The sequence below is a fragment of the Saccostrea cucullata genome, unplaced genomic scaffold, assembly GCF_032062105.1.
Source record: "Saccostrea cucullata isolate Sc308-1 unplaced genomic scaffold, CSIRO_AGI_Scuc_v1 ctg105, whole genome shotgun sequence".
Classification (NCBI taxonomy): Eukaryota; Metazoa; Mollusca; class Bivalvia; order Ostreida; family Ostreidae; genus Saccostrea; species Saccostrea cuccullata.
This window is the reverse complement of record NW_026919155.1, coordinates 1,404,351-1,428,349: the sequence shown is the minus strand read 5'-3', so window position 1 is coordinate 1,428,349 and position 23,999 is coordinate 1,404,351. Positions and strand designations below refer to the sequence as shown.

The 23,999-nt window shown below is 32.3% G+C and overlaps 1 protein-coding gene across 1 annotated transcript; it reads right to left on the bottom strand.

The window, feature by feature from the left end:
- Positions 1-3,428: 3,428 nt before the first annotated feature.
- Positions 3,429-16,278, bottom strand: LOC134281212 (E3 ubiquitin-protein ligase CHFR-like). Its single transcript, XM_062763695.1, has 21 exons — positions 16,102-16,278; positions 15,837-15,933; positions 15,513-15,561; positions 15,241-15,304; positions 14,888-14,992; positions 14,391-14,452; positions 12,360-12,631; positions 12,172-12,247; positions 11,862-11,940; positions 11,646-11,710; positions 11,329-11,426; positions 10,958-11,029; positions 10,470-10,555; positions 9,303-9,500; positions 8,842-8,991; positions 8,569-8,652; positions 7,125-7,195; positions 6,938-7,025; positions 6,622-6,738; positions 6,318-6,393; positions 3,429-5,569 (listed from the first exon to the last, which is right to left on the bottom strand). Exons 1-21 carry the CDS (start codon positions 16,202-16,204, stop codon positions 5,530-5,532), a joined length of 2,052 nt encoding a protein of 683 aa, XP_062619679.1. The 5' UTR covers positions 16,205-16,278; the 3' UTR covers positions 3,429-5,529.
- Between the last annotated feature and the right edge of the window lie 7,721 nt (positions 16,279-23,999).

Genomic DNA, 23,999 nt, shown 5'->3' with positions numbered 1-23,999 from the left:
CTGTTACAAATGAATAATCTAACAATCAGGCAAAAAATCATCAAAAGCTACATAATAGCTATAACCAAATCCAATTTGCAATAATGAGGTTCCTTTGACCTACCAATGAAGTAATAATAATGCCATAATAACGTGGGTGGTTTTCAAAAGAGCAGGTCATTGTACATTTTCCTCCAAATCTATCCCTCTTATAATACAGCAAAACAGCGGCACCAAAAAATTTTCAGATACTTTATTTTATTAAGTCATATAGTTATTAAAATTACAAATACTTTATAAAAGCAGTTAATTTAATTAAAAAACTACGTTTCAATTTTCTGCATTTTTTAAATATAAAAGTTGTGAATGAATTCAAAATCAGGATGCGCTCAGCATCTGGGACTACTTGAAATCAAATAAAACAATTTGAATATTACGATTAAAAACTGCTCTGAACCACAGTGTCATTTAATTTATTATATACTAAATTATGCTAAATAAACTGTCTCTATAATACATAAAAATATATACCGGTAGTAGGTGAATTTCATGGGAAAATGCAAAGAGATCATACCTACAAGCCAATTATGAACAATGAAACAATTTTACACATAATGCAACAAAATCATTTTCGTTCAAACATTTACAAAGGTCTGCACAGAATTCTGAATTAATGAAATCTAACAAGAGGCCCAAGGGCCTTAATGGTCACCTGAGTATAAAACAATCCATAGAGGATCAATTGAGCGTAAAATAAATGGATAAGAGATTTTAGCTTTGTTGTCCAAACGCAAAAGAAATAGAATGATCAGGATCATCGAAATAATATTCATTAAATGTGGTTCTTGAGAAGAAATCGAAAATGTGAAAAGTTTATGCACGATGCGCACCTGCACAACGTACGATGACGTACGAAAGCAGACAGCAATAGGTCACCTGAGTAAAACAGTTAGATGTTAGAAGTTAATATGAATATGTGATTATGCACAATTATGAACAAAATACTAGTGAAAATAGTCACTCTTTTTACATTGCATAGGATAAAATCTGAGTAAATAAAATATTCATTTTACAAACGTGCATACAAATTCCAAAGGGTGTGCGGACTGCCATCTAAAAATAATAAATGGAATTAAATTTATGTTCTTGCTTTACAAACAATTCAACCTGAAACCCTTTAAAAGAAAGGATTTATAAATCATTCATTCCATTACATCATTCACAGCAAAGAGTTTCAATAATGCACAGTACAAAACAAAAAAAAACACACAAAGAAACAGATTGAAAAATGCACTTATTTAGCATTATGATGACAAACAAGATAAGGTCCAAGCCTGAAAAATCTATTTTTGTATCAATAATTATTTCCATAATTCTATCTGAACCCCTCCCACCTTATTACCATAATAAGCAATCTTATTGGTGGATAATTTAAGCCTCCATAAAGGCCTACCAAGTCATTCTATAGGATATACTCAATGTAAAACTAGGGATCAGTATTCATAATAGCTGCAGAACTGTAACATTAATATGGTTTTATATTAATCAACTGTTCAAAGTCTTAAAAACCTTATTGATAAAGTTCTGTAGCTATATTTACAATAATGAAATTTACATGTGAAATATAATTAAATAGAAAATTCTTAACAATTTTTTCCCAAATACAAGAAAGAGAGTCTCAGTTAGTCAGTTTAATTGCAACTTCAAAACAAAATTAAATTCAGAAACTTAACAATAATTCTATAACCAAACATACATTTTTACATGTTTCAGTTGCCATGGTTATCTAAATCACATAATATTTATTTTAAAATGTGCAGTGTTTTATTTAAATAAACTAACAGATGCTATTTTTTCATATTCAAATAAAATAATTTCAAGCAATTTCTATTAAAGAAGAGAGAAAGCAATGCATGTATCTATGGTCAGGGTTTATAATTTAAGTACATGTTCAAATTTCTGTAAATTCTTTACATATTACTCTTTATATACAGTAAATTTGGAAAATACAAAAATGTAGTTGTGAATACGGTATTACAAGGGAAAATAATGAACACTTCAACCATGCATGAAAAGTTGTTTATCGTTTTTATGATGTAATTCAAAAACTTCTCTGAACTACAGTGTAATTTAATTATTATATACTAAATTACACTAGATAAACTATAGCTATAATACCCCCCTCCCCCAATAAGTAGGTGAATTCCATGGGAAAATACAAGAGAGAAAGTTAACCTTCAAGTCATTTATGATTAGTGCCACACTTTCACACATAATGCTACAGAATCATTTTCATCAAAACAATAAAGGTATGCACAGAATAATGTTAAAAAGATATCAAAAATACCCTGGTAGAAATCTTTTTTACATTGAAAGGTTAAAATCTGAGCACCTAAAATATTTATTTTACTAACGTACATACAAATTCCAAAGGGTGTGTGCCTACTGCCATCTTAAAATGATGAATGGGATTAAATTTATGACCTTCCTTTACAAACAATTCAACTGAAACTCTTCAGTACAAATAATTTATAAATCTTTTATTCCATTATATCATTCACAGTATCAAAAGTTTTATGCATAAGTTAAAAAAAAAACAAGAGTCCCATGGGCCACATCGCTCACCTGAGTACCTTAGGTGATGCAAATCTTTACCAGATTCTCCCTCTTGCTATACCTATCATGCCCAACAACCCCCTTCCCTTTTTTATTTTAAAACTTTAGAATCTACACTACCCAAGGATGCTTCCACGTAAGTTGCAGCTTTCCTGGCCCTGTGGTTCTTGAGAAGAAGGTTTTTAAAGATTTGTTCTATATTTTCCTATGTAAAACTTGGAATTCCCTATTGTGGCCCCGCCCTACCCCAGGGGTCATGATTTTTACAATTTAATATCTACACTACCAAAGGATGCTTCCATATAAGTATCAGCTTTCCTGGCCCAGTGGTTCTTGAGAAGAAGATTTTTAAAGATTTGTTCTATATATATTTCTATGTAAAACTTGGATTCCCTATCGTGGCCCGCCCTACCCCTGGGGGGTCACTATTTTAACAATTTAATATCTACACTACCCAAGGATGCTCCCACATAAGTTTCAGCTTTCCTGGCCCAGTGGTTCTTGAGAAGAAGATTTTTAAAGATTTGTTCTATATATTTCTATGTAAAACTTGGATTCCCTATTGTGGCCCCGCCCTTCCCCGGGGGGTCATGATTTTAAAAATTCAATATCTACACTACCAAAGGATGCTTCACATAAGTTTCAGCATTCCTGGCTCAGTGGTTCTTGAGAGGAAGATTTTTCAAGATTTGTTCTATATAATTCTATGTAAAACTTGGATTCCCTATTGTGGCCCCACCCTACCCCTGGGGGTCATAACTTTAATAATTTAATATCTACACTACCCAAGGATGCTTCCACATAAGTTTCAGCTTCCCTGGCCCAGTGGTTTATAAGAAGAAGATTTTTAAAGCTTTGTTCTATATATTTCTGTGGAAAACTTGGATTCCCTATTGTGGCCCGCCCTACCCCGGGGGTCATGATTTTAACAATTCAATATCTACACTACCCAAGGATGCTTCCACATAAGTTTCAGCTTTCCTGGCACAGTGGTTCTTGAGAAGAAGAGTTTAAAAGATTTTTCTATATATATTTCTATGTAAAACTTGGATTCCCTATTGTGGCCCCGCCCTACCTCCGGGGGTCATGATTTTAACAATTTAATATCTACACTTCCCAAGGATGCTTCCACACAAGTTTCAGCTTTCCTGGCACAGTGGTTCTTGAGAAGAAGATTTTTAAAGATTTGTTCTATATATTTCTATGTAAAACTTGGATTCCCTATTGTGGCCCCGCCCTACCCCCGGGGGTCATGATTTTAACAATTTAATATCTACACTACCCAAGGATGCTTCCACATAAGTTTCAGCTTTCCTGGCCCAGTGGTTCTTGAGAAGAAGATTTTTTAATGACCCCACCCTATTTTTGTCTTTTCTTGATTATCTCCCCTTGTAAGTGGAATTGGCCCTTCATCTTAACAATTTATACTTCCCTTAACCCAAGGATGCTTTGTACCAAGTTTGGTCAAAATTGGCCCAGTGGTTCTTGAGAAGAAGTCAAAAATGTGAAAAGTTTACAGACGGACGGACGGACAGACAGACAGACAGACGGACAGACGGACGGACGACGGACAAAATGTGATCAGAAAAGCTCACTTGAGCCTTCGGCTCAGGTGAGCTAAAAACCAGAAACAGATTGAAAAATGCACTTATATAGCATACGATGATAAACAAGATAAGGTCCAAGCCTGAAAAATCTATTTTTGTATCAATTATTGTTTCCAATTCTATCTGAACCCCTCCCGACTTATTACCATAATAACTATACTGGCATATTGTTAGATAATTTAAGCCTCTGCATAAAGGCCTACCAAGTCAATCTATAAAACACTCAAATATGTAAAACTAGATATCAGTACATGTATTCATAATAGCTGCAGATCTTTGGAATTATGGTTTTATATTAATCAAAGATTAAAACATATATACCATAATGCTACAGTTCTGCAGCTATATTCACAATAATGAAATTTACTTGTGAAATATGATTAATTAGGAATTTCTTAATACTTTTTTTCCAAATACAGGAAAGAGAGTCTTTAAATAGATATTCAGTTTTATTATAAAACACACATGCATCATCTAACATAACTTTTTTACTATACAAGTTGACATTAAAATTCAGTGACTCCAAAACAAGATGAAATTCAGAAACTTAACAATAATTCTATAACAAAACATATATTCTTACAGGTTACAGTCGGCATGGTTATCCTAATCACATAAGGGGGATTTTAAAAAGTGCAGTGTTTTAAAGTGTTCAGCATTTTTATATAAATGTTTTTTTTTATCACAAGTCATTTCAAGCAATTCGTATAAAAGACAGAAAGTAATATCCATTGACAGGATTCATGATCTAAGTACAAGTTCAAAATTATTTCCGTAAATTTTAGCATGTACAAGTGCTTTGTTGTGAATGGTTTTGCTTTTACATATTAATCTTTATACCAACAGAAAATTTGAAAATTAAAAAAATGTGTGTAATACTAAAGAGGAAAATAAAGAAAGCTGCAGCCATCTGGATTCACAGATTCTCCATTGTTTGATTCCTTCAAACACATCTGAGCCACACAATCAAAGTATTCTTTAAATCTGGCAATCAGAGAATTTCTGAATTCTGAACAAAAAAATGTCAGTTTCATCTCATTTAAAAGTTAAAATTTGGCAAATAGAATTATTTCACTTGTGCTTTTAATCAAGAAAAGCCTCTATAAACTATGTAAAGCATAAATGCAAGTAACATCTTGCTGTACGTGTTTTTGTGACATATTTGCCCTATGTGACATTGTCACTATAGACTGTTAAACAGGACATTCGCCCACATTGATCCCACAAAGTACAGTGTGAGTCACAGCCATCAGCAGTTGATAAAATACATAATGGTGATTGTCCAATACATTACATAGGAATGTTGTCATTTCTACCATCCATAACACTACGCTGTTCTTGTCTGCTGGCAGATATGATTAAAATTCCTATTTTAAAAAAAAAAAAAAAAGAGTACACAAACTAATGTTTTTTAAAAAGATATTTTAATAAATAAATTTGTTTTAATTCAAAATGTACATTCCTTGCCAATGAACAATAATAAGCATTATTTGTTAGGCTGAAAAAGTAATAAAAAATTTAAATCTATTGGGGCAACAATTTTATTTTTTGTAAAATATGCTTCCGAGTGTGATCTGTGATAGTGAATATTTTGAGGCCTGGGAGAGTAGAAATGATCAATATTCCTGATGAAATTCTTTCCCTGACAGTGATGAATACTGTTTACATTTAACCTTCCAACCCACCAAAAATATCCCACCCACCTAAAAATGGTCCGGAGTCGAGACCTTTTACAAATCATTATTTTACATCATGGATTTATTCTACAAAAGTCCTTACAGATAAGAGTCACAAACCAGTCACCAATCTGACTACATGAAGCGACTTCTGGGATTTCAAAACACTCCTCATGTAGTCTGGTTTTAATGGTATTTTTGTCAAATTTTGCCCCCCAAGCCATGCTATAAATGTTTGTATTTTATTCAGCATATACATTTCCTTTGGAAAATCATAAAAGTTAAAGAAGAAATTTATATGAGTGAACAGAGGGTTTATGAACCTTAATTTATTCCTGATTAAATAAAACTGAGGGATACATATCGGATTCAGGAATATTAACTTAAAAGCCAATATCTCAAGCAGCCTGTATAATTATTATATAGAACATAAACTTACTGAGCATGATGAGGTCTGTTTTTCTGCGTTCTACAATTTTTACCCCAGTAGCAATCATTTCTTTTTGTAACAGCCTCTGAAAAACAATTTCCAAACATATATATTCAAGTATATATATTCATGTACACTGTAATATCAATCAAAAATCTTGACCTTGAAAAGAAAAGAGATACATGTATTTATTGAATAAGCTAGATAATTTCAATAAAATTTAATGCCTCTTAATACTTCCTATGAAAAGGTATCATAGCCCCCATTTAAGGACAAGCTTTCCAAATACCCCGGTACCAAAGTATGTACAGACCTGGCAGGTCCTCCTTTTTAATGTCTGCCCTATAACAATAAGCTAAGTCTTTGAAGTTCCTCAGAGCACACGCGTAACAGGTTGTTGTATTAGATGTTACCATCAGTCGTCCCTGGTCTGAAAAACAATGTTAATCTGTAAGAAACTTTATTCTTTTTTAAAATGGCAACATGACGACGTCAAAATTTATCTCGTAGTGTTTGTAAATTTCTTTTGAAAACTGTGCCTCTAAAATTCATTTAAGCAAACATTCGGCAATGTATTTAATTTTGTTTTAGTTAGAATAATTTTACCTTTACATTTGAAATAAGTTTACCTGCGCATTTGTAATACCCTGTATCCAATTTTTCCATACACACATCTTTCATCTCATTTAATGTAATTTTTTTCTCTTCAAGATAGTTCTACAATTTAAATTATCAAGTGAAGTTTAAAAAAAAAAAATTAATCTTCATTTTGCAACTGTACAAAAGGTGTCTTTAACAAACATACATGTACATTACCTTTAAAATGTCAGATTCAAAGGGATTTTCTAAAATCAAATTTTGAAGGCATTTTCTTCCAAAAATTATATCTGAAAATAAAAAAAAAAACGAAAACAAAATTCCAATATTTCCTTGAGAGGATAATTTGACAATATGCATTGTTTTACTATATAGGGTATCACTTTTTTTTTTAAATTCATGAAGAACAAAACACAAATTCTAAGAATTCAACTTAATCTTGAACATATAACAAAATGAATTGGCATTCCAAACCATTGTTTTTCTTTATTAAGGTCTTCCATTTCCAACGGAAGACCTTCTACTGATTCTGTTGGTAAAGATTATTATTCTTTTTTTTTTTCTTCTACTTCCTAGACGCCAACTTTGAAGCCTCATATCTCACTCATTTCTCAATTGATTTCGCTCAAATTTTCAGAGGTACTAGAAGTTACTAAACTCTATCAGAATAATGTCAAAAATTTCAAAAAGTCACTTCTGGTTTTGAGTTATTTCCCTTTAAACGAAAATTTATAGGCTTTCGTTTCCAGACAAAGGCTCAGAGACGGCTAAAGCTGGAGCAGAAATTCTACTGATTCAAGATAATAGAAGGATTGAAGTTGTGCACATCGGTTTTTGTTTTTCGATTTCTCTATTGAAAATGGTGCTCTATAGGGGTCAAAAATTAGAACGCCTGAAAGAGCGAAAATTTACACATATTTTGCTTTTTATCTTCTTAACTAAAAATATTTTGTTAAAACATATAGAACAAAATTTGTGCAGAATTGGAAGATCTTTTAAATGATATCTCGAAAAAAGGGCCGACCCCTAAATTAAGGGATCTAGAGGGGCCAAAGTTTTTCCCAGATATCTTATTGAGAATTTGTAATAAGAAGCAAAGTTGTTCAAAATGTCAAGCTTAATCTATTGAAGTCATCAAAATGCGTCCGGCGACGTCACTTCCGGTCAAACCGGAAGTCGTCAAAAAATGCATATTTTTGCCGTTCTTGACAAGTTTTTGGGTAACATATGTCACTGGAAGCATGAAAACTTAATTTTCCGTCCGTTACTTCCGGTCAATTTTTTAAGGTTTTTGGTGCAAAATTGAAAATATAAAGTGACTGGAGACGACTTAGCTCATTGCTTTCTTTTGTTGACGTCACTTCTGGTCAAAACAGGATGGAAGACCTACTCGTTGCTTTGCAACGAGCTTTGCTCTAGTGGTTCCTACTTTCATAACTATTAAGTCCTTGGATATCTTAAAGTTTATACCCTTACTCTGATCAAGTTTAGATAGATTTGACTGTATTTGTAATAACATCAAATTATTCTTTCAAATTATACAACAGATGCAAAAGTAATTTTCAACTGCTTCCAAATTAAAACAAATTACGGAACTTTAAAATGCAATTCCGAGTTATGTTTTTCATGCTTTAAATATTAAAACAAACCATGAATTTCTTACCTTTGAATCTGCCTATACAACCCATACATTCAGCTTTCCTACAACCCCAGTATGCATGGCAAAATGATCTTAAACAGAACGAACCTAAGGCAAAAAAAGGTATTATTTACAAGAATATGTAATAACCATCTTTCTATTTTTGTAGAAATGTATTTCAATCAAAGTAAATCAATATGTGTAAAGTCTTGTATTTGTCATTTTTTCCCAATATAGAGCCAAAAAATTTTGTTACTGGTGATTTCACTGATTTGGTGAATGTTATTGTATACATACATTGTTGTCGAGTGTCCGCAATGATCCGTCTGTCTGGCATGGGCTGTAAACAACACTGACACAGGATGTGATTCTGGTTTGGAACACACACATATGGCTGGGGAGTAACATCTTGTTTCATGTCATCTCTCTTCTTTCTTTCTTCAAAATCTTTTAAAAAAAACAATTATAATATTTTGCATAAGTATGGTTTACACATTTACATGTAAAAATGCATTTTAAACCATAAAGCTTATCATGTTCGCAGGACAAGGGTTTTCAGTCAACTTTGCTCTTGGAGAGCAAAACAGACTTAAAACCCTTGGCTTGCAAAGATGAGAGCTTATCAAACTCCATAGCCAAAAACCCTTGGCTTGCTAACATGAAAACTTATCAAACTCTGTGGCCAAAAACCCTTGGCTTACAAAGATGAACACTTATCAAACTCCATAATGATTATTTTGCTGTATGTGTGTACGTACCATCCACTTCAGCCTCTGTAGATGTTGTGGGCAGTGTGCCTTGACTGTCATCAGACAAGGTGCCCGTTTGATTGGCTGTGGACTGGGCACCTCCTGATGGGCCTGCCTGATTGGCCTCTGTCATGGGCACTGCCTGATTGGCTTGTGTCGTGGGCACTGCCTGATTACCACCAAAGATATTCTTCACAGTGTTGAGGACTGAAAAACAAAGATGGAAACATCGTTTACTATCTATCACATAAATAGTTGGGTTTGGGCAGAGAAGAAAGGTTCCTGGCAGTTTCTTTCATAACCTAATTTTATTTACACATGTTTATTTACCCTGATTTGACTATACTGCAACAAAAAAGGGAGGGTCAACCAGCCTCTCAATGAATATTTTCAAAAGTAATGTTTGGAAAAAAAGGTAGGGTTGATCCTACATGCCTTATATAAAAAGTATAACTATACCAGAGGTCTCCAATGAGACCAAAAATATTAAAACAAATAAATATGAAAACTAAAATCAGATTCTTATGCCATTGTGTCAAAGTAAAAATTGATGAAAAGAATATTTATCATTTTTATTCTGTTTGACGAATAATCATAGAAACCAGATTTTTTCTTTTTTTAAATGTATCTAAATTTTACTTTAATTTTTTTTTTTTATTGAACTCAAAGCAGATATAGGCATTCTTGATAGTGTCTATATTTTAAATAGAATTTATCATGATCACAAGAAAACTGTGTAAAGTAATGAAATATAATCTGTTTTTTTTTTTTATTATTATTATTCATGGCAATAAAATATTTATAAAATTTTAAGATTTTTAAATATTAATGAGAAATATCTTATGTTCACAAAATGTATTACCATAAACTCTTAAGAGGTGTAGCATGCCACTCCCCACCCCCAACCCCACTCCCCCAGCCCAAAAATGAAATTTCTTCCTTGGGCCTGTATAACAACTATATATTAGGCAAGAAATGTTTAAAAAAAACTACCTACTGATAATTTCAGTGAAAATCTGTGTAGGAGTGAATCACTCCAACACTCGCATCATTATAGAGATCCTATGGAGTTGTAGCCCTCTCAAGCCCCCCCCCCCTTTCCAACAAACACACACAAAATGGGAGGGGGCTACATTATTGTAACTATTTTAAAACATTTACCACTTTGATATTTACCTGTACCTAGAACACCTGTGCCTGTAGCAGGTGTGTTGGGGTCAACATAGTTAGGACACTGTCGACAAACAAACCTCACCGGGTTCCTAAAAAGACAAAATCAATTGGTGGTTATGTCAGTCACGGTATACATCTTATTCACTGAACATATAGCTGTAAGTTGTGTTTATTTTTTACTTTCATTCATTCATTCATCTTTTATTTCCTCCATTACGGAGATTAGAATCAAACATACAACAAATAAGTTACACGAAAAAAGTGGAGATATATATGTACATAAATGTAATGAAAAGAAATAACTTAATCAAAAGGAAAATATTTACATATATTTCGAATGTATGAAAAATCTCTTGAACTATTTGTAGATTTTAACATGATTACATGTAGCTAAATGCACAAAGTGTTTAAATATGATTACAGTTAATCAATTAATACATGTATTTGTATCAAATATATGTCTACAATTTGTAAGCAATGAAGCAACATACCAGTGTCTGAATGACCCCAATGCAAATCCCTGGCCTACATTGATGGGATTCAAAGTCACAGGAGTAGGGGGGCTGTATAAAATTAAAAACATCATAATTGCAAATATATCACCTTGTTTGATAAACATTTTGTTTTTCCTTTCAATCACTGAGTGTCAGATGGTATAGATTACTGTAAATTCCTAAATATATGCAAAGAATTAATTATCGCAAAACTTCATGAAAAGCACCTCTCATGAAATATAATTTTTTCCCTGTTTCTGAAATCAATGTAAAATCTTGTCATCAATTGTCTACTTATGAATTTTTTTCTCACGATTTGACGTTATTAGAGAGGCATTTTGTGATGATTAGTGCCTGTGAAAACTTACTCATCATCAACTTCATCAGAATCCTCCTCATAGTCATCGCTGTCCTCTCCACTCTCATCAGCATCAAAAACCTTGTTCTTCAGCTCCTTGGGATACAGCTGTAAAAAGAAATACAAACAACTGATTGTTACAGATCAATTAAACAATAAGACCTGTGAAGTAATCCAAATTAAAGTATATCAACAGAATGATTTATCATAAGTTCTTGCCATTTTATAGTACTTAAAAAATTAACTTTCAATGAAGAAAACTTTCTTGTCTATGACTTACAGGGTAGATAATACATGTACACATAAATAACAGACAGATAAACATACCATGTCTCTACTTATCGTGTTCTTGGCTTCCAGTTCTTTAATATCTTCCTCTGACCTCTTCTTCTCTAATATATCAAATTCAAATATTTGAAATAATAAATTACATATGTTGTGTAATGCATGAAAAAACACTAAAATACTATTGTGTGAACTTTTATGCCTTAATTGGATTTTTTTAAATGCAAATTAATCAAACAGTTTTAATATATTACTTACCTGGGTGTTCTTTGAGATAAGCCTCAATTAGATTGTTCACAATGTGGTTCTTATTAATCCTATCCACCTTAAGGCGACACTAGAAATAAATAACAATTCATAATATCAAAAGTGGTTCTATATATTAAATAATACATGTAGTTCATTCTATCACTTTCATTTTCTTAAAATGTGTATTAAATTGATCAACAAAGAAATTCAACAATGAATAATTCATGCTTTTGATGTAAATGTATACAGATTGTGGAAACATGCAAACTGAGAACATTACAGTTTGAGGACAAATTTATAGTGTGAGATGAACACTTACAGAAGGACATTCTGAGGACCTCTTCATCCATCCTGAGTAACATCCTGCACAGAATGTGTGCATACAAGGCTGAAGGCTGAAAGAAGACAAACCTTCATCACAATACTCAATATTTTACTACTGTTATCTAAGTAATTACTGGGAAATTACTCTGTTTATAGTATAAATCAAGGATGTGCATGTTTTACCTGACACAATCATGCATGATCTCCTGACATATGATGCACACTAAAGCCTCTTCTATTTCGTCCTTTTTCTCGGCTTCAGCCTCACTGTCTCTGACACTTTTCGACTGTGCGGTCTTAGAACACTTTTCTTGATCGGCTACAGATGTCTCATTTTTTGTCTTATTTTCTGACTCTACAGACTTATCAATGTCTGTTTTCTCCTCACATTTTTCTGATTTCTCTGTTTTTTCACATTTTAATTTCTTGGCTGGTTCCATTGGTGAGGGAGGTTCCTAAGAAGAAAAAAAGTCTTTCCAGTTCAACATTTGTTATATGTTCATGGATCAACAATAAAGCAGAAAAAATTATCTTTATTTTTATAAAAAATGAACATAAAAATGAACATAAGTACATATTACAGACATGTTATACGAAAACATGCCCAATTACAATTTATTTTATGTTGCTTACAAATTTACCGTTGTAACATCTTAAAGGGTTTTTATCATGCATCATGATTTTTTGATATAACAAAGTTTATATGCTATTAAAATCATCCATCAAAATTTTTTGGTTAGAAAATTAATATTTTGGTTGTTTCAGCGATTCAAAGTTTAAATTTCTCAATATGCATATTTTGATCGCCGATGTTGCGCGCCATTGCTCTGACGTCATAGGTGTCAGTCCTGGTCAAGCGAAGTACTTTTGTGTTTACAAAACGACCCAATGGCTATATAAACCCTACTTAATTAAGAAATGATAATTGGTTAATCAATAGATATTTATAAATAATTTGTGGCGTTTAGATGAAAAATCAGCACAGGAAAGGTTTTAGGAAGTTTCTTTTACCTGCCAGGGACTTGGTCGGTGCGAGGATTTGTCTATATATTCAGAGCATTGGTTTATGTACGATCAAAATTTTTCTGTATTATATAAAATATATATTTAATGGAAATAGTATTTTTTTTCAAAAAAAAAAAATCAATATGCATTTAATGCACAAAGACTAGTGTTGTGAAGCTCGTAATGGCGTACCATTTTTAAAGATCGAAGTGTCCTTTCTATCAAATGATGTTCATTGCTGGAACAGATAGAAGATACACAAGATCTGTTTATGTATAATTTATTAAAACAACGAAGAAAGAAAACGTATGACCATTTTTATAATTATTTAAGAAGTCAAAGGTTAATAATTCGATCTATTTAGTCGAAGCCACAGGAGTTGTCAACGGCTTTCTTCAATGCCTTCTCCTCTTTTCACGGTGTGTTTTTTTTTATTTTTATGCTGTAGAAGTTAAAACATATAAGATTGAGCATCCATAGCCAAAGTAATTTTCAATATCAAAATTTCTTTCAACCTAGTGGTGTATTCTTTTATTTCAGGCAAATATATATAAAATGTTTTCCTACGCTTTACGAGGTCTAATTGCCCATTGACACCTATGACGTTTCAGTACCACGTGACCCCTATCTAATTATGGAGATTTTCATCTGAAGACCCTACATTACGGACGTATTATGGCTTAAATACGACAGTTTAAAGCATTATTTTATGATTAAACGATAATTATATGTTTCAAGAATATAATAGTGTTTAATTTTTAAGAAATTTCTATGCGTGATAAAAACCCTTTAACCATTATTTAATGATTGATTTCAAACCTAAAACTTCAAATAGACACATGGTTTTGTAAATATTTAGTGATAAATGCTGTTGAGGTTTTGATATGAGCATAATATAATGTTTAAAAACATATTCCACTGCAAATCTTTAAGTCGCTTCATTCATTTACAAATTTCAAGCAAACTTTTAAAGAAAAGATTTTTCCCATTTCAAAAAGAAAAGAAAAAGTTAACTATAAAAGATTTGTGAATAATTATTTGTTTTCAAGTGAACTGATATGTCCTGAAGTAAATTATGTTGTTCAACTGGCTATTTACAACAATTTTTTTCATGCTTTATATCCTCAATTGGAAATTTTATCAAAGAATGACTGATAAGTATTTTTTAAATCCATTTTTCAAATATATATCAAAATATATAAAACCTACCTTAGTTCTCTTTCTTGATTTTGGAGAATCATCTGTGGACTCCACTTCATTTATATCATCATCTAATACATTGACAAATTTTCAATTTTAGCTTTAGCAAAATATTCAAAAACGGCTTAAAATGTTGGCCATTTTTAAAGACATTTTCAAGACTGAGGAAAATAATGCAATTCATGAGGTCATAATACATGGACATGAGAAACAATTACATCAGTTTTATTTGATATGAAGTCACCAAGGGTGCAAGTGAAATTTAACATATTTTCAACTAAAAATGAGCATTTCTGATTTTTCAGAAATTCACAGGGCCAAAAGAAGCCCCAAGGTGAACCTTGATCTTTGTCCCTGCATTCATAAAGTATTAAAGACATATAGTGACAAACTATGAAGTCCATAAAATTTTCTGAACAAAAATTGTAATTCATCAGAATTATGACTCTGTGGAAAGGTACTTTTACAGTGGTTTGTTTCTCTCTATCAAACAGAGAATTCATTACCAGCCAGTGTTGCCTCTAGCACATCATCAGTGCTGTATTCCTGGGTCTCCTCTAAGCTTTGTTCCTTCTCAAGCTCGGCCATGTTTTGATAAATGTATCCAATGTCTGAATAAAAATGACAAAATAAAAGGTGTTCATTCATAAAAATCCATTGTTTGAGTTCCACAAATCCATTTTTATGTATTAAATTATAGTGTGGTTCATAAATCAATATCTCACAGAATTTATCAAGATAAAGATATCAAAGTAAATGAATTTATTACACTATATATCTAAAAATTAATTAATTTCAATTTTTTATTATGGTAATACAATCAAGACAGAAGAATACATGTATCTATTTTTATACTTACTCAACTCAGTATTATCTTTCTTGTAAACAATATAAAATTCATCTCCATGATTCAACTCCTTCCTCTGTGTGGAAAACATTTTTAGATGTACAATATCAAAAACATCTTATTAACTTAATGTATTACATTTTCCATATATTTTCTTATTTATTTAAGCTATTTTAAAGTGTACAAATGATTCCTTTTTCTAAAAAGAATGTGTTTATCCAGTTATTGTAAAATTAAGTTTTTTTTTTCATATGTTACATGATTATGTTTAAACAGATACTTACGTTTCCTTTTGTAACTTTGCATTTCAAATTCAAGAGTGTTCCATTTGTGCTGTAATCATCAAAGTCAGTTTTAAACGTTAATTAAAAAATAAAATGCTTTCTGTGGTTGTTAGTTTTGCAGTGTGTAAAAATCCAATTTTATGCTTATTTCCAACCTTGTCATACAGTGACAAATGCTAAAAACTGAGTTGTATGCAGACTAGGACCTTGAATTTTCTCCAAAAATCAAAAAAATTCTATGAACTTTAGAAAATTGTGTTGAAAAATGGTACATGACATGTATAATTCGAACTCTCAAATCACTCCAAAGAAAACTTCAATCACCTTGAATCTTTAAGCCAGACTTGACCATCTACATCTCTCTCAATACAACAGTGGTGACCAGACACTAGTTTGTTTCCAGCAAAAGGTATGTCACAGTCTAAAAAAATTATTTGTAGACACAAATTATGACAAAAATTAATTACTAAACAAGAGTGAAATCTCATATGAAATTTTAAAAGCTATATCAAGCATATTTCTCACATGTTTAAATAATTCAGATCATTTTTATTTTTTTTGCAGAATTTTAATCAGAGTAACTTTGTACCTGGTGCACGTCCGATCGTAAGTCTATCTTTGGATAACGGTATAGGTTCTGAATCGACATCAGTCAAACTGACCAACTGACCCCACGCTTCTTCAACATCCATTCTGTCGATGTCACTGTATGCAGAAGCTTTTCAATGTGTTTCTTTTACTTTTATTTGTCTGATAAAATGTTTCCAGTTTTGCTGTCAAGTTCTTTCTTGAATCGGAAACCATTCTCGCTATGTAATTGTCAAAGTCAATATCAGAAGCCCCAGGAAATCCGGATTCGTAAATTGAATGGCACGTCATTCTATTTTTTTTACTAAAATATTAAGTATTTTTTAGCGTTCGATAATTTAATGGTATAATTATACGTTGATTATAAATTTTAATATTTTCTAAGAAGAAATTGAGCTGATAAAGGGATTGCTCGTACATGAACTTGCATTACAGAAAAAAACCTGAAAACATACTTTTGGGCATCCTGCCCCACCCCTTCTTTTTGGCGTGTTCACGTTACTTTAGGACATAAAAAATTAATTTCCTGGTTCTCAGGTCCTCCTTCATCTCTTCCAAGGGTGCCTCATTGACCCTTTTTATTGCTAAATCAAGAAAATAAAAACAGCAAATCACCTCCCTCATCATTTTTGAGGTTTCGTACGATGAAAAAAGCTGTCTCATCATGTTTTGGGGACAATAAAAAAGTATATATATAAAAAAAACATGCCTCCATCCCTCATCATATTTCTTGAAAAAAAAGGCCTGAGAACCAAGGAATTAACTTTGCATGGCCTTTTTTTCGTGTTTTTTCATCGAGAACCGAACACAAAATTGTCAAACAATTACATGTACAATGTTTATGAATATTCACCAATGAAGGAAGGTTTTTCTCAAACAATGATTTGTATTCACAATATGCATCTTTAAGACTGGGAAAGAAGAAGTCTATACCAGTAAGTTTTCATGGAGCGTACAATGCCAAAGTGCAGAGGGGAATCAACCTAAATCACACAGTACAGCAAAATTAGTTGCAGATTTATGCACTCCAAGTACTGATTTGCAAAATTCCAGGTGAAGTTTTTTAAGGCACGCCAAATTCACAAAAATGATCTAAACATAATTTCACAGTTGATAAACTACATGTAAGTTTCACGACTGTAAACTATAGTTTACAAACCCTGAACTAAAGTTAACAATTCGTTAACTATAGTTCTCATCTGTAAAACTATATTTAACGATATTGTTAACTATAGTTTACGAATGCTAATCTAAGTTTATCTGTCTGTAATAAAGCGTTAACAATAGATTTTGTTTATAAACATAGATTCACGTTTGTAAACTATGGCACGCCAAATTCACAAAAAAGGAGATAATCATAGTTTCACAATTGATAAACTAGGTTTATCGACTGTAAATTATAGTTTACAAACCGTAAACTATAGTTAACGATTCGTTAAGTATAGTTTTCATCTGTAAAACTATATTTAACGGTTGTTAACTATAGTTTACGAATGTTAATTTAAGTTTATCTGTCTGTAATAAAGCGTTAACAATAGATTTTGTTGATAAACATAGATTCACGTTTGTAAACTATAGTTTACAATCCTAAACTATAGTTAAGAGTTGTCAATCATAGTTTCACAAATTGTGAAACTCTATTTATCAGATTGTTAACTATAGTTAACGGTTTGTAAACTATAGTTACAAATCATGAAACTGTATTTATCAGATAATCTATGTTTTGCAATCGCAAATGATTGTTTTCGGTGTTAAGTATAGTTTACGGTTGTGAAACATAGATTATCGCGTTAACTATGGTTTACAGATGTGAAATATAGATTAACGTTGTTAACTATAGTTTACGGTTTGTAAACTATAGTTTACAACCGATAAACCTAGTTTATCGATTGTGAAACTATGATTATCTCATTTTTGTGAATTTGGCGTGCCATAGTAAACTATAATTTGCAATCGTAAACTACAGTTAAGAGTTGTTAATCATAGTTTCAAAAATCGTGAAACTATATTTATCAGACCGTTAACTATAGTTTACAAATCGTGAAACTGTATTTATCAGATAATCTATGTTTTACAATCGCAAATGTATGGCATGCCAAATTCACAAAAATGAGCAAAACATAGTTTCACAGTCGATAAACTAGGTTTATCGGTTGTAAACTATAGTTTACGGACTGTTAATTATAGTTAACAACGTTAATCTATATTTTACATCTGTAAACTATAGTTAACGCGATAATCTATGTTTCACAACCGTAAACTATACTTAACACCGAAAACAATCATTTGCCATTGCAAAACATAGATTATCTGATAAATACAGTTTCACGATTGTAAACTATTGTTTACAACTCTTAACTATAGTTAACGATCGTAAATTATAGTTTACAGACGTGAATCTATGTTTATCAACAAAATCTATTGTTAACGTTTTATTACAGACAGAGAAACTTAGATTAGCATTCGTAAAATATAGTTAACAACCGTTAAATATTATTTTACAGATGAAAACTATAGTTAACGAATTGTAAACCATAGTTCAAGGTTTGTAAACTATAGTTTACAGTCGATAAACCAGTTAATCAATTGTGAAACTATGTTTAGCACGCCAAATTCACAAAAATGAGCTAATCATAGTTTCACAGTCGATAAACTAGGTTTATCGGTTGTAAACTATAGTCTACGGACTGTTAATTATAGTTAACAACATTAATCTATATTTTACATTTGTAAACCATAGTTAACGCGATAATCTATGTTTCACAACCGTAAACTATACTTAACACCGAAAACAATCATTTGCCATTGCAAAACATAGATTATCTGATAAATACAGTTTCACGATTTGTAAACTATGGTTTACAACTCTTAACTATAGTTAACGATCGTAAATTATAGTTTACAGACGTAAATCTATGTTTATAAACAAAATCTATTGGTAACGTTTTATTACACACAGATAAACTTATTAGATTAGCATTCGTAAACTATAGTTAAGAAACGTTAAATATTGTTTTACAGATGAAAACTATACTTAACGAATCGTTAACTATAGTTTACGGTTTGTAAACTATAATTTACAGTCGATAAACCTAGTTTATCAATTGTGAAACTAGGTTTAGCTCATTTTTGTGAATTTGGCGTGCCATACAAATGATTGTTTTCGGTGTTAAGTATAATTACGGTTGTAAATAGGCGAATTTGTTGCACATAAACTGGTTCAGGTTTTGGTTTAAGGTTTAAAACTAGTTTTTCAAACTGGTTTAAATTTCAATCCGGTTTACCTCGGTAAAACAAATGAACAGTTTATACAAGATGGCGTCAAAAAGATGAAGAACAACACAACCATATTACACATGCAAATACATTTGTTAAAATTTTTTTCTTAATAAAAGAATCCAAGAAATTATAGCGTATTTATACTCTTTGATTATCTTACTTATAATTAAAGTGCAGTATTTATATTTTTATTGCCTCAACTGAAGATTAATAATCAAATGCATTGAACAATTTCCACATTTAACACGTGGAAAGATAAACACTCAGGTATTTATTATTACTCTTTAGATTTCCAATATTTAAGCTGTCTTTACAGTATGTTCTACAATTTACCATACATGTTGAAGTTTGTTGGTTTTGAAAAGGAAAATTTAACATTCTGTTCATTATTATTGAACAAACACCATTATTTACAATATGCAGCATTTATCTATTCTCTGAAGCCTTATATATAAAACATCAAATAGCAGAATGTCACATTTTAGTCAAAAGAGTTGTTTGTCCTCGAAAGAACAATTATTTATTACTATTTATTATCTTTATTAGAATAATCACCATCTTTCATCACCGCCATATTGGAATACTTCCCGCTCTTTCGTAAACCGAATAAACCACCATCGGAGGTGGTTTGGTTGGTTTAACAAACTAGTTTCAGTTACAGCCAAAACAAATGGAAAACCGGTTCTGGGTTTAAACTAGTTTAAAACCAGTTTGTGGAACAAATGAACAGTTTACAAAACTGGTTCAAAACTAAACCCAGTTTCTGAGAAACAAATTCGCCCTATCGCGTTAACTATGGTTTACAGATGTAAAATATAGATTAACGTTGTTAACTATAGTTTACAGTCCGTAAACTATAGTTTACAACCGATAAACCTAGTTTATCGACTGTGAAACTATGTTTAGCTCATTTTTGGGAATTTGGAGTGCCATAGTTTTTCACAAATTACCGGTATTTTGGAGTATTTTATCAATAGTACAGTTGGGGTGCCATCTATTTAGTAAATGGGTTAAAACAACTCCAAATTTCAAAAGCATAGAGTAAATTAATAGGTTTAATGGTGGTTTTAACGTCTGGATTCATGGAAATAAAATTGTTCCTGAGTTTAAAATATGATTCTAATGCGTTTTAATAAAGCTGCAAAAAAAAAATGCCACACCTAGATATTTGTATTCTGACACACAGAAAGAGAAGGGGATCAAATGTGGGAGCAACTGGGTGTCTAAAAACTTATTTCATCTAACAATAAAGACTAAACCTTACAACTCGTACATCAGCCTCCTAGCTCAAAGCAGCCGATCTTAACTTCACTATCTTGGAACGTTTGAGGCATTTTTTCATCAACATTGTCTGTGTGTTCGTTATTGGAAAAATCAAAATGCAATACTGCCATACTGTTAGAACACAAACTTAGAAAAATTCTAGAAACTACCTTAATAGTATATACACTCTAAGTACTACAGATTTTGAAGATTGAGAGTGATTCAGAGGATAGACCTGTTTTGCGGCACTGCAGTAAAGGTGGCGTCGCTATCCTTATCAATAAAAACCTACAATTCCCTGTAAGGGAAATTCCTTGTGATGCTATATACAAATAACATTGTTGGTATGCAACATAATCCGATACTGTGCCTCTTTTCATTTTTTATCTACCATCTGATAATGTTCTTGACGACTATACGACTGACACTGACATTATGCAAGGTTTATATTAACAATATTGTCAGTACTGCGAAGTCTTATTTGCTGGTGACTTCAATGTTAGTATCCTACGTGAATTCCACGTAAAAAAACGCAAAATCCGAAATTTTACTCAATTTCGTTGAGCGATGTGCTCTATGCACCGTCTCCTATGATATATTTCCGCGTTGAAGGAGAGCAATTCACACCGAAAGAAACAATGATCGACTACATTTTGTTTGACTGGAAAACTGCAAGTAATCTAAATCTTTACTCTGTCTTCAAAAAAGGATTAATTTCAACTACATCTGATCATTTACCAGTTTTTGCATCTTTCAGTCTCAATGCAAAACTGTACATATTTCCTAGAAAATTCACACTGCAAACTCACAGCATGACATAAAGCCAGTCTTCAAGACATCATTAACTATAGCCAACATACTGAACAGGAGTTGCACAAGATACTTACTGATCAAATACGTACAGTTGAAGCTATAAAACAATTGTAGGCATCCTCATTACATCTGCAAATTGTTTCATCCCAAATCCCAAATGAATCCATTCACAAAACCTGGCTGGACGAAAAACGTAAAGGAGTTTCATGCAAAAGAAAGGCCATTGCGCCGCATATGGGTTTCCAAGGGCAGGCCCAGAAGCATGGGTTTTCAATCATACAAGGACTACAAACGTGCCAAACGCAACTTTCGACATTCCCAAAACGCTCTAGTATGAAAAATATTTAAAATCTGTTCACGAGATTTGGATGAAGCAGCGGAAATGGACATAGGTTTATTCTGGCGTCTTGTCAAACAAAGGAGACCATCTCTTCTATAGAATATTACTAGAAATTTGCGACTCCAATGGTAAAATCTACACCGATCCCGACGGCGTAGCAAATGCTTTTGCAGAATTTTACCAGCAGATTCACCGTCCATTGGAAGACGGTCACTCTGATCAACACTTTAAACATGTCATCGAGGGTCATTATGCACGCATGAAAAAAAAGTGTTTCTGAGTTTTCCAGTGAAGATCACATAACACAGAACGATGTAATACAGTAAGTGCAATCTCCTCTCTCAAAACGCGCAAAGCCCCAGACATTAATGGTGTAACAAATGAACTTACCAGGGTATCACATTTGGTAGCGACTTTATCACAAGATGTCTCTATAAGCTATACAATGCGATAATGACGTTATGATCTGTTTCCCCTACATGGAAACAAGAACTGATTATCCCCATATTCAAAGGTTGTAATAAACCCAAACATTTTTGCAACAGCTATAGACCTGTCGCTCTACTGCCTTGTATTTACAAACTTTTTGAGAAAATTCTGTCTAGCAGAATATCGCATTTTACCTTAGAAACAAATACATTCCCCTAATATACAATAAAAAGATTCCAAAAACAACTAGGATGTTTAACTGCTTCATTCAACCTCCATGAAACATTGAACCATAATCCTGAACAAGACAGAAATACATATATCAATTTCTTGGACACAAGTAAAGCATTTGATACAGTCTGGAGACAAGGATTGATGTACAAACTCCATAATCTAGGTATTTAAAGGCAAATGGCAGGTCATCGATGACTGTCATTGCAGTCTGTAAGTGCCGTAATTGTAAACCAAAATCAATCCAGATGGTTTAGTGTCGATCAAGGGGTCCGATAAGGTGGCCTGTTGTCAACATTTTTGTATCTTGTTTTTGGATGAACCAGAACTCTGTAACTCAACCATGTCAACATCGCTAAAATTTCTTCTGGATCCCAAATACGTGAGTCCTGCGCTAGCTGACGATAATATTTTGCATTGCTACATCTCCAGCTAATAGGAAATAGCTCATGCATGTATATGCATGTAAATGGCGATTTCATTTCAACGTATCAAATTCCTGCATTTTGAAATTCCGTGCCAAACAAAAGAGTATAGCGGATAATCCAATTCTTGGGAACTTTGCAATTCCATACGATAAAAAATACAATCATCTGGATATTATCATTCACGACAAAGCAAAACCAAAGGACCGAATCTTGTTCACATGTAACAAAGGATGGAAATCTTTCTATGGCTTATCTGACATTATCTCTTGTGTTATTTCTCTAACTATGACTCACCTCTATAAAACGATCGTTCTTGCCTCTGTACTCTACGGATGTTAATTATGGAGCAACTTAACACGAGAGGACTACACATGTCTAAACACGTTCCAACATGGAGTTTGCAAAAGCTATTCTTAATCTACCAAAGTTCACTTGATCGGATATGTGCGAACAACTAATGGATATACTTCCTATACATGCTGAAATGAAAGCAAGAAAGTCATTATTCTTAGGAAGGCTTTGTAACGCAAGACTCTTTTCCTTCCTGTCACCTCTGGTTTCAGATCCGAGAGGTTTTATCTCCGATATTTTTTATATTTAACCTGCATACCCAACTGCTGACCTGGCTGATCACAGGCATCTTCCAATCTAAAACTGTCGGAAAGCTATTACTCGATCGACAATCCAAAGATTTTTATATTCAACTCACTGGTCTAGATTTCCAAAGCTTCGGCTCTGTATTTGGGACAGTAAACCATGTGACATCTGGTCTTATGCAGAAAACACCAATGATAATAAAAAACTCAAATTTGCTTGCAAACTTATTGTATCCACAAAGTTTGCAAGTGTTTCGACGTGCAACCTGTGCTTTTCTCTATTTGACGACATTTTCTGTCATGTACAAATGTAACGCTTTTCTGTGGTGCCCTATCTGCTTGTCACAACAAATAGTGGAACTCAATCGTTAATTTCTTTGACATCAAACTTGGAGCAGAACTTTGTGATCTTTGTGAGAAAGACCTTTTTCTCATTGTCCTTGGGCGGAAAAGTGAAGCACTTCTAAATGAACTTCGAGAGAAAGACTTTGAAAAACTGAATTTAAAATTATTAGTTTGT

Excerpts from the sequence above, each read along its gene's own strand:
- LOC134281212 (XM_062763695.1), bottom strand. The coding sequence starts at position 16,204 with ATGGATGTTGAAGAAGCGTGGGGTCAGTTGGTCAGTTTGACTGATGTC. Across the intron at positions 14,993-15,240 it reads GAAAGATAATACTGAGTTGA|ACATTGGATACATTTATCAA; the intron begins GTAAGTATAAAA and ends ATTTTTATTCAG. Across the intron at positions 11,030-11,328 it reads TCTGATGAAGTTGATGATGA|CCCCCCTACTCCTGTGACTT; the intron begins GTAAGTTTTCAC and ends AATTTTATACAG.